Here is an 11838-nt window from a genome sequence, read left to right on the forward strand (position 1 = left end):
TTATTTAATTTAAACAAATCTCTCGTCTCTCGCTCATGTCTATCAAGTAAGGCAATATATATTATCTTGTTGTGATTTCCTGTTATCGGGCTTCGTCAATCGATATCCTTCAAGATATACTGAAAGATGGTTGTTTAAAAACCGATTTGGCTTTCCTATTAGCAAATTTAAGCTCTTTGTGTGACACTATAAAAAAACTCGAAACAACCAAACACCTGTTGTCTGAAACGGGGAGGTGCGTGCCGTGGAAATTAAACTAGACTCGCTACCAGGTTCAGAAGTACAAGTACTAAGGGACAAATTCCAGAATGTGTTTGGGAAAAACAGTGGATATAAAAACATGTGTAAAGTTGCTCAAGTATTGGAGGGTGTGCCTGTAGGTGAAATTGATGGTGTTTGTGTTTGTGATATTCCTCTCTTTAAATATGCACGTCTGACGTCCTGTGATGTGGAAAGATCGTTTTCACATTATAAGTCGTTGTTCAGAGATAATCGTCATGCATTTGTGATGGAGATTTTGGAGATGACCTTTGTTGTTCACTGCAGTTCTCGGCTAACTACTAGCACTCAAGTGTGGTTGGTGAGTACCTAGGAACATTTTTTTTTTTCCAAACTAAGTAAGGTATTTTTGTCATCTATACTAATAATAAATCTGTAGCCGAAATTTTTCTGGTAATTTTCGATTTTCCCAAAATAATTGGTCCTAACATATATAATTAACCACCCTGAAACCGAAAATCGCTTTTTTGAAATTTTTGTTTGTATGTCTGTCTGTCTGTCTGTATGTTTGTTACCTTTTCACGCGATAATGGCTGAACCGATTTCGATGAAAATTGGAATATAAATTAAGTTCGTTGTAACTTAGATTTTAGGCTATATGGCATTCAAAATACATTATTTAAAAGGGGGGTTATAAGGGGGCCTGAATTAAATAAATCGAAATATATCGCTTATTATTGATTTTTGTGAAAAATATTACATAACAAAAGTTTCTTTCAAAATCATTTCCGATAAGTTTTACTCTTTGAAAAATTTTGATAGGACTGATATTTAATGAGATAAATGAGTTTTAAAATTAAAATAACTGTCATCTAAGGCCGTGTAATGAATTAAAAAACAAATGACTTCGTCTATAAGGGGCCTTGGACAGCAACAATCGAAAGCTATGAAAGATAGCCTACAGATAATGTTTCTGTGTTTGTATGAAGTAATATCAGAAGCTAAATTAACAGATTTGTATAATTAATTATTGTTTCACCATTGGAAAGTGTAGTTTCTCTAGATGGACATAATGCTATAATGTTATTACAGTAACGTCTGGGTAAATCGAGGACAGGTAAGATTAAAATAGCTTCTTATGCACAGAAAATTTGATAGGCTATTTTGTACATTCGTTTTCTGTATTTCTTAAAATAATATTTATGCACACTCATTTTAATCTCAGAGAATTAACGAACAACGAGAGAGTATTGATTTAGTATGCAGTAATAGTACGTTAGCTTAGCAATCCATTATTTTATAATTCAGATTTTAACTATGCTCAATTTAATCGTGTTAAAATGCATAAAATATATATGCAATAAATGCAGTGCAAAAAAAATTGGGTAATGAGCGAAGCAGATTATCTTGCGCTGTTGTAAAAGTTGTTCCCTGGATCAACCGTCCTATTTTAATTACGTAATTACTTTATATTTATTTCTAACAGGTGCAGCCAGCGGAGCGCACGGGTACGGCTAGTAATTAATATATATATTGTATTTTTAGCAAATAGTTTCGTATTTTTAGCACATAAAATATATATATATATATATATATATATATTTACAATTTTTAGCACATAAAAATCCGCTCCCTAGTCATAAATAATAATTATCGGAAATTTCAAAACTTAAATTTACTATAATTCATTCAGTGTAAATAAATATTCATTATAGTTAGTTTTCCATTTACGAAACTAAAAGCAGCCTTCAAATAAAGCTGAGGCCCCGTAAATGATCAACAGATGTTAAGACATTATTTCCATTTCTGCAATCAGAACACGCAAACAAGTAGGGCTATCGGTAACAATCGCACCTCGCTGTCAAAACTGCATTATTCAAAAATATTTTATACGACATCTGGATATCTGAAAGGAGCTTTCAATAGATTCAACAAACCAACAGATTTCTAAGGGAAATGACGAAGTATGGATTCCTGTTGCGTCCCTCTCCCCACCTGAAGGTCTTGAAGAAGCCATCTTTATTTGTGTTGCGATGACAACCATGTTGAAGCACTGCCCGGGGGAGGAGCATGTAAATCCGAGGTAGGCTAGGGGCTGCCGATATCGACCCGCGGCGCAGAGGACGGCAAAGAAAACAGGACTGCACGTCGCTCATGTCAGCCACAACACAATGCGCATTCTGTGCTCCACACCACTGTAATTGAATTACTGAGGAAATCGTTCAAACATAATTATGACAGATATATCTACAACAAATTCAGAGTACTGACATTTCATGTTTCTGGAAAATCTTAAAAATAATAAAAAAAAAATTGCCAAGCAAAAATTTATAGAACAAGTAATTCTTTTCATTTAATTCAGTAAATATGAAAAAAAATATATATATGACATTCAATAAGTGTGTCACTACATAACGCACTTTAAAAGCAAAACAATATAAGACATCAAACTGAAAGTTTAAACAGTAATAACCATACCTATGTTCCAATATGGTTGCAAGATTTTGATTCATTCAAAGTGTTCTGGCCAAGAGCAGGTCTTTCACTGCAAACCTAGCATTCTCCGATCTTTCCTATTTTCTGCCTTCCTCTTTGTCTCCTCATATGATGCATATATCTTGCGTGACAGCCATTCCATAATTACCTACGGGTGGGACCAGTGGCGTGTGGTGATAAATAATCCTGGTGGTGCACAAATATTTATTATGATTATGATTATCATAATATTATTACATCCTATTATTATTATTATTATTATTATTATTATTATTATTATTATTATTATTATTATTATTATTATTATTATTATAGATACTAACTACGACATAACTATTAACATATGTTATATAGGTATAGATTTACATAGTTTTGTTAGTCAAGAAATTGCAGTTAATCAGTTTCCTTTGTAGGTCCAGTAATAGCCAAGTAAAGTGTTCAATTTCTATTGCAGCACACCGTAAATAATATTGTTTTCACTATACTGCGTTTTATAACAAAGTTCACACGTTCACAAGCATCCAATACATCTGTCGTGTCATCAGCCTTAACTGCTAAAAAGTCAGCAGCATTCTTTATTTCTTTGAAATCTCATCATGGCATACATCCTAAATGGCTTGAAGGATTTCGTTCTGTATAGTGTTTGATGCGTCCTTAAACACTGTTGCTCTTTCCAAATGTTCCTTAGGAGTGCGTCTAATTCAGAACTGAAATTGTTGAGGCCAAGAAAAATACTAGCGTTTAAATATGAGTCTCCGTCATCGTGACATCTTAAAGGCAACTCAAAAGCTCCACAAAACCGCATGCTCATATCTGTTCTTGGTAACTTTATCATTGTGAAGCTCGACAGTCTAATTGAATCCAATTGTGTCTGTATGTTTGTTTGATCCAACACTGCTAATTTAACATTATTGTTGATGTGTGCAACTGAAGAACCGTGTTTCTGCAGAACGGTAATCAAAATTATTTAGTTACTACGCACAGTCCTCAATTCAAATAGAAAAATAAATAAAATTCATAAAACGTACTTGTTTTTGTCAATGAATGTTCGCCGTCAAACAATAGGCAAGGAAAACAAAATACAGCGTCTTTTATATTGCAGCCGCATATTGCATTTTTCGTAAGTCCGAATGTTGAATTTTCTTGTCACTTCTCTATTACTGTTCTTCGTCACTTATAATTTTAATTCCTGTGTACGTCTACCCATCTTCTTTATTTTTATCTTTTCGTGTAAAGTTCTTACAGAAAATTACATATTTAAAAGATTTTGGACACTATTCATTGCAATATTTATGATAGAACGGGCCAACAACTACTGCAGACAGCTTGAGAACACATCTGAAAGTGCTCCTAACCCCTCCTACGCACACTGTACTGCCTCCCTTCCATGCTCCAAAGCCTGCCAGTGAAACACTACTACTGCGCATGCTCCAATGGAGCAGTGTGCCGCAAGTGTCGAGCGGTAAACATAAGTCCCAGGCGTCAACAAGACCAGTACACAGTCATGAAGTGTTATTTTTACGTAGTATTATAATAAAGAATTATGTCGCCCACATAGTCTATTGCACTCATTCATATAACTTTAAAAACATGTGTTATTTGAAGAGGTGGTGCACCGCTCCTGTGCTCCTTAAGAGATCTCGCCACTGGGTGGAACATTCTTACTCAGTTCTTTAACTTCAAATTGCTATACTACTTTAAATAACGCAATGAAACCTTTCATGTTTGAATTCTGCAAATGAAGCATAGTTCTATTACTCTACATAATGGATGTTGTTTAAACTTTTAAAATTTTATTAACGTATTTAAAATAATATTTTTAGGATTTGTTGCGGGTGGGACAAAAACTGGAAAATCATTTTTGTGATAAATGTTAAATCAAACATCTTCAGACTGCCTCCGTGGTCTGTTGGTCAATAGGGCTTCCAGATGTGGAGGTCCCGGGTTCGATTCCCTAGCTCGGCTCTCGGTGAATTTTTCTTGAAGAAGAAAATTGCCTGGGTGTCTAGAATTTGGGAATTTGTATGAATGTAAGTGTGCCGGGTTAATATTAATTAGCCAATCATCAAAAATACATCACGACTCGATAGTCAGTAACCTGAACACAAGTTTCAGCGTCATATTGTTGATAATTAACTCCAATATAGAACAACCATAAAGCACTAATAGATGCTATAGAATTAACAAAAAAATATTTTCTGTTCTTCTGTTATTGTCAGAATTTTAATAATGAAGAGATGGACATTTAAAAAATGATAAATAATTTTTCCAATATCCTTAAAGTATAGGCCTATATTCACTTAGCAAAACAACTAAATAAAGTTTCTGGCAGTGTTACGGGTGGGACATTACGGGTGAGACATTACGGGTGGGACAAAAAAGGCAAAGTTTCATTCTGAATTTATTTTCCTCTTCGTATTCCAACAAAATTTATTTACAGCTCTTTTTAAATAGTAAATAACCCCTTTTATGAAAAACTTTAGGACCTATGAAGGCAGCTGATCTCTTTGCATCACCATAGTACAGAACAATGTTGAAATCATGTGATAATTGTAGAAAAAATGATTATATGATATTGATACAGTACATAAACTATTTAAATTTCTACATCAAACGAAATTTTTTAAAGTGCTGAAACCTGAAAATATTATCATTATTATTAATAGTCTATTAATATTATAATTATTACTATTGTTACTATTATTATTATTATTATTATTATTATTATTATTATTATTATTATCACGAGGTTCAATTTGACTAAGCTTACTCATACGTAGGCTTTTCCTTAGCTTGTTTTTCAGGTTAAAATTCCTTATTTTATGGAATGGCTGATCAGTAGGGACCGGATTTGCAGGTTTTATCTATTTTTTTCCTTGCTTGTGAACTCCTAATTTCTTCAATACTTTTCCGAATCATGATCGTAGGAGTCGTATATGTGAATTCTATTGAACCTAAAAAAACCTGAATTGGACTTTAGTACCTAAAAATACCTAAAAATACGCGTTATCTTGTATTTACTGTGTTATATATTGATTTTTTTTTTATTTCGAGAAAAATATTAATACATTTAGACAGAGAGAGAGGGAAGAACATTATCGACATGGAGCAGGTTGCCTCAATCAATAAGGCAAAATCTGTACTTAGCAGTGGCAACATCTATGGCTCCCTTGCTTTCCTCAAGGCACATTTCAGTGTCTTGGAGTCTTCGTCGCTACAATTGAAAGATCCAATTGGTGTCACTGACTCGCATGTACAGAAACAAGTACCAGGACCATGGGTGAAGCCGTCACATTAAAACTGAAGAAAGTATTGCAGAGGAATCCAGGGTTTGAAAAAATGAAAAATGTGTGCTCCATTCTCCAGGCGGAAAGCTTCAATTGTCAGTTACCGTGGGTACCTGCTGCAGGGCAGCGATGAAATTTGCACCTATGGTGTCATGTGCTGTCAAAAGAACCATTTCGTCCTTCAAATGTATTTTGAGATACAATAGAAAAAACTTCTCAGTCGAGAATCTTGAAAAGTGCTTGGTCATATATTGCAATCAGAAAGAGTACTGGTAAATAATGTCTTTTGTTTGTTCGTTTGTTACTTTTTAAAATAATTCTTGATCAAATTTGAAAAAATTGAATTCAAAACTTGTGTGTACTGTAGGCCTACCTTTTATCTACTGAAAATTGAACTTTATCTAGTTATATCAAGGCAAATTATATTAGATAAAATGTTAATTGTTACAATAATTTATTCAGATTACATATAATGTTAAAGAGGAAGGAACAAAAATTTCGAATCTTATGAAGTTTGATAAATAGTTTGGTTCTTGAAAAGGTCAGTTTCATGGTCCATGTTGCCTTAATGTGGAGTAACGGTTAGCGCGTCTGGCCGCGAAACCAGGTGGCCCGGGTTCGATTCCCGGTCGGGGCAAATTACCTGGTTGATGTTTTTCCGGGGTTTTCCCTCAACCCGATATGAGCAAATGCTGGGTAACTTTCGGTGTTGGACCCCGAACTCATTTCACTGGCATTATCACCTTCATCTCATTCAGACGCTAAATAACCTAAGCTGTTGATAAAGCGTCGTAAAATCACCTACTAAAAAATGTTGCCTTAATAAATAGATATTTCTTAAAAATAACTGTAAAGATACCGGTACATTTTTATCGATCGGGCAGTTTCTCGACCCCTTTCACAGGTTGGACATAAAACCTAAAAAAAAACCTATTTCACCTAGCCTATTCCAAAAATCTAAAATAGTCTTTTTAAAAACCTAAAAGTCCGGTCCCTATTGATGAGCGTGTAAACGGCACGTATTCTTAATAATGATCACAAGTATTAACCTATTGCCTCATTAAATGAATTAGCTGCCAATAGGAATGGTTACTCCGTAAAATGCACTGCTCCTGAGTTCTTAACTTGATATTAAATGTGGTCGTCAGCTCCCCCGAATCCGTCGCCAGTGTACTCCCGGTGGCATAACTTTTCAATGTTTTCAGATGCAGTGGTCGTCAGCTCCCCCGAATCCGTCGCCAGTGTACTCCCGGTGGCATAACTTTTCAATGTTTTCAGATGCAGTGGTCGTCAGCTCCCCCGAATTCGTCGCCAGTGTACTCCCGGTGGCATAACTTTTCAATGTTTTCAGATGCAGTGGTCGTCAGCTCCTACGAATCCGTCGCCAGTGTACTCCCGGTGGCATAACTTTTCAATGTTTTCAGATGCAGTGGTCGTCAGCTCCCCCGAATCCGTCGCCAGTATACTCCTGGTGGCATAACTTTTCAATGTTTTCAGATGCAGTGGTCGTCAGCTCCCCCGAATCCGTCGCCAGTGTACTCCCGGTGGCATAACTTTTCAATGTTTTCAGATGCAGTGGTCGTCAGCTCCCCCGAATTCGTCGCCAGTGTTCTCCCGGTGGCATAACTTTTCAATGTTTTCCGATGCAGTGGTCGTCAGCTCCCTCGAATCCGTTGCCAGTGTACTCCCGGTGGCATAACTTTTCAATGTTTTCAGATGCAGTGGTCGTCAGCTCCCCCGAATCCGTCGCCAGTGTACTCCCGGTGGCATAACTTTTCAATGTTTTCAGATGCAGTGGTCGTCAGCTCCCCCGAATCCGTCGCCAGTGTACTCCCGGTGGCATAACTTTTCAATGTTTTCAGATGCAGTGGTCGTCAGCTCCCCCGAATCCGTCGCCAGTGTACTCCCGGTGGCATAACTTTTCAATGTTTTCAGATGCAGTGGTTGTCAGCTCCCTTAAAACCGTCGCCAGTGTACTCCCGGTGGCATAACTTTTCAATGTTTTCAGATGCAGTGGTCGTCAGCTCCCCCGAATCCGTCGCCAGTGTACTCCCAGACACAGAGCTTGCTGAGTCCGCAGACCTACGCCGGCGGCGCCACGTACTCCTTCACAGCAGACTTCCGTCCTCCGACAGTCCCCGCAGAGCCACCTCTAATTACAGCAAACTCGTCATTCAAACCCGTCATAAGCAAAGTGACGAGTTTTGCGCCAGTCGCGACAACAACGGGAGTGGCTCCAGTGTCTGCGCGAAATAACGGAACTGCGAGAAGAAATGGCAACAGCTACCAGAACAAGATGGGCAACGGAAACGTGTACCATCAGAACAAAATGGCCGCCGCAGCTGCGGCAGCTGCAGCCGCGGCAATCACGACTGTCAACGGCGACGAAACCCAGCGTCCAAATCTGTGTCGAATATGTGGCAAGACTTACGCGCGGCCCAGCACGCTAAAGACGCATCTAAGAACGCACTCTGGGGAAAAACCGTACAGGTGCGGGGACTGCAACAAATCCTTCAGCCAGGCCGCGAACCTCACCGCGCATGTGCGCACCCACTCGGGAGAGAAGCCCTTTCGCTGCCCCATATGTGACAGACGCTTCTCGCAGTCGTCCTCCGTCACTACGCACATGCGTACGCATTCCGGCGAACGGCCGTATCGGTGCAGGCTGTGTAAGAAGGCTTTCTCGGACTCTTCGACGCTCACCAAACATCTGAGAATCCACAGCGGGGAGAAGCCGTACCAATGCAAACTGTGTTTGCTGCGTTTCTCGCAGTCGGGGAACTTGAACAGGCACATGCGTGTGCACGGAGGCACGAGCAACGCACTGCCCGCCTGACAGTGCGGATCGGGCAGGCAGTGGCAGCTGCTGTACCACCGCGTCAACCCCTGCTGGTGAGCACAAGCCGGCCAGCCCAGGCCCAACATCACGTCTCAGCTCAATCTCGATACGGTTGTTCAGTTTGGATGTGACCAATAGTGGAAGGAAAGATGACAAGATTTTATATTACTAATCTCGCAAGTGTAAAATATATTTAAGATATTGTATTTTTAACGTGCAATGTTTCTTATACACTAGAGTAAAAGCAGCTATAGGGGAACAACTTAGAAAACTCCGTTGGTCTGCGTATGCGTCAATCTTAAGAGTGGCATAATATACTATTCACCTCCTCCTTCCTTTATTGTCAGCCAATAACGGGAGAAGGTGTTACTTATGTAGGCTTTCAATGAAGCAGAATATTTTCGCATTTTTTATACTTAATAATAGCTCAAAAAGTAGTAGTCAGGTTCTAATAGGCCTAAGGAAAAAAGCATGTTGAAGAGTATTGTCTGCAGGTTTTTAAGAAATGTTAAATGTTATGTTTTATTTAACGACGCTCGCAACTGCAGAGGTTATATCAGCGTCGCCGGATGTGCCGGAATTTTGTCCCGCAGGAGTTCTTTTACATGCCGGTAAATCTACTGACATGAGCGTGTCGCATATAAGCACACGCTATACCAACTTGTCAACCAGGTCGACGGTTTTTAAGATGTTTGAGTCACCGCAATATAACAAATGTAAGATTTCTTAATTGAGGTTTGTTTTATACTACTGCAATGTGGAAAAATACAGGGACATCATTTTATTTTTACTAACATTTCTAATATTAACCTGACTATACCTTTGGATCAACGATTAAGAACCGGAAACGCCGTTTGCTACCTCCTTCCACGACTGGAGTTCGATGATACTGGCGTAATATACAAGCAAATCACTTTACTAGGTATAGGAGGGAAGAAAAGTAGTTCATCCATTTACGTAAACTAGGAAATATCGCGATTTTGAATTTGATAATTTTCATTAGGTTTTTGTTTAATCAAAATGCAGTACAATATTAACAATGAGTGTTTTTACTCACGAAGTGAGCTTTCCATGCGGACGTATTCATTATGCAGTGTATATTATACTGTCTATAACACATTAGCGTACAATATAGAGAATGAAGTTAAAGTGAAAAATAATCATAATACGGATATTTAAGCACATTTTTTTTAATTCGATACAGGCTTCAGTTCTAATGTGCATATTATCGTACTATAGACTATTGTACGTAATTCCAATTACCAGGTTCGTACTTCGTATCAGTAAATCATGTTGAAATAATTCTGTACCTACTCTATAAAAGAGACCTTACGTACTGTAAATTCAATCTTCACTTCTGCCCGATCCGAAAAGATAAAATTACTCACACATGCTATCTACTGTCCGTCCAAGTGGTTACGTCGCAGCGTCGTAGACAGGGGGGAAATCACGTGACAGTTAATTACTTAACGAGGCCTTTTATTTGTTATTTTAAACAATTGTATGGGTATAATATTACGTAGACGTCCAATTCCTAACAGAAATTAATATTCCCAGAAAAGAGCTAAGACAGCCCAGCCACTAGCATTTACAGAGAAGCGAATAGAAGCAGGTGGGGGAAACCGGGATGCACGTAGGCAAATGGAAAATGATTCAATATTGAAAGCTCTTTCGTCACTGGAAAAGCGAACATATTTTTGGAACGTACTGTTTACTATGACAGTAAGGCTACTATGACTGTATATGCGGTCTTGGATGTGTGGAGGATGGTTGAACTTCATTAGTAGAAGGGGTGGGAGTGAAGAACATTCAAAAGCTCAGGTACAATAAAAATTGAAGTAAAAATAAAATGATGTCCCTGTATGTTTCTGAAGTAGAAAACTCATCAGCGATTAATTTTTTTTTCTTAAACAGATAAGTGGGTAGTTGCAGTGTATGAAATCGTCTAAATAGATTTTACTTTATGCTGAAAAAAAACCCATGTTAATAGAATGAGTCAACAAGATATCATCACTTGTCAAGTTTATGTCTGACTGCTCGCAGCATTTATTGTTTTGATTGGTTTCGTTTACTTAAAGGGACAGACTAAAATGTTTAGCCAGTTGTCTCCAGTCTTTTTAATTGGATTTTTATAACAGAAATTGGGTCCCCACGTAACGTAAAGGAACGATTGTGTCGCCACCTTTTCGCAGAATAAGGAAAAGACAAGCGCAAGAAATGTGTTGAGCATGTTAAAAATAACAAAGAACAATATTTTTCTAGTGCTAATGTAATAGACAGTGAAACTGACAGAATAATTTCGTTAAAATAATGTTTAACTGACAGCAGTGATGCATCAGATGATTTGTCAATCAGTAGCGACCGACAATGGTTCAGATTAATGGAGGAACACTCCGACTCCGCCTCCAGCGCAGCGATAAGATTTAGTAACCTCCCATAACGGAGTTTTCCCAGTTGTTAACCTATACATACTTTACAATATGAGAAATAATGCGTAAGAAGCTAGTCCATAACTTCTACATAATTTATGAAGTGATGAAAAATAAACGAATCGTAATCTCACTAACACAAAGATTCAGATTGGTTAATAACATATCCTGCGTAATTTGTACAAAGCCGAGAAATATATAGGTTTTCGTCTTCGTCTAATAAATGGGTATAGAGCTACTTTCCTTTTCTAAGTAGAGATACTCCTTATCTTGGAGCGAACCTTCCATACAGTTGCCGTATTAATTGTACGCTAATTGAAGAAAGCGACGTTCTCTTATCCTGACTTGAGTAACTTCCAAACTCTAGAAATTGAAACGGTTTTACAACCATTTTACGTCTTTCTATACAGCTATCCTCATGTTTCGGAGTAGGCCTAAACATAAAAGAAGAAATCACTTGAGCTAACCATATACTAGTCGTTGTCTGTAGAGTAATGTTAAAATGAAAAAAGCAGTTGAATATAGTCACTTTTGTATATAGCACATATCAATACTGCAGTATCAATGA

The 11838-nt window shown here is 37.8% G+C and overlaps 1 protein-coding gene across 1 annotated transcript in view; it reads left to right on the forward strand.

The window, feature by feature from the left end:
• LOC138698781 (protein glass-like) overlaps window positions 1–10878 on the forward strand; it is a 60627-nt gene extending 49749 nt beyond the window's left edge. The window contains exons 5-7 of the mRNA XM_069825005.1: window positions 5790–5995; window positions 7792–7902; window positions 8011–10878. Coding sequence (XP_069681106.1) covers window positions 5790–5995; window positions 7792–7902; window positions 8011–8838 — 1145 coding nt within the window. The 3' untranslated portion in view covers window positions 8839–10878. The remainder of the gene's footprint in view (window positions 1–5789; window positions 5996–7791; window positions 7903–8010) is intronic.
• Window positions 10879–11838: the final 960 nt, after the last annotated feature.

This window comes from Periplaneta americana, chromosome 4 (genome assembly GCF_040183065.1).
Source record: "Periplaneta americana isolate PAMFEO1 chromosome 4, P.americana_PAMFEO1_priV1, whole genome shotgun sequence".
Taxonomy (NCBI): Eukaryota; Metazoa; Arthropoda; class Insecta; order Blattodea; family Blattidae; genus Periplaneta; species Periplaneta americana.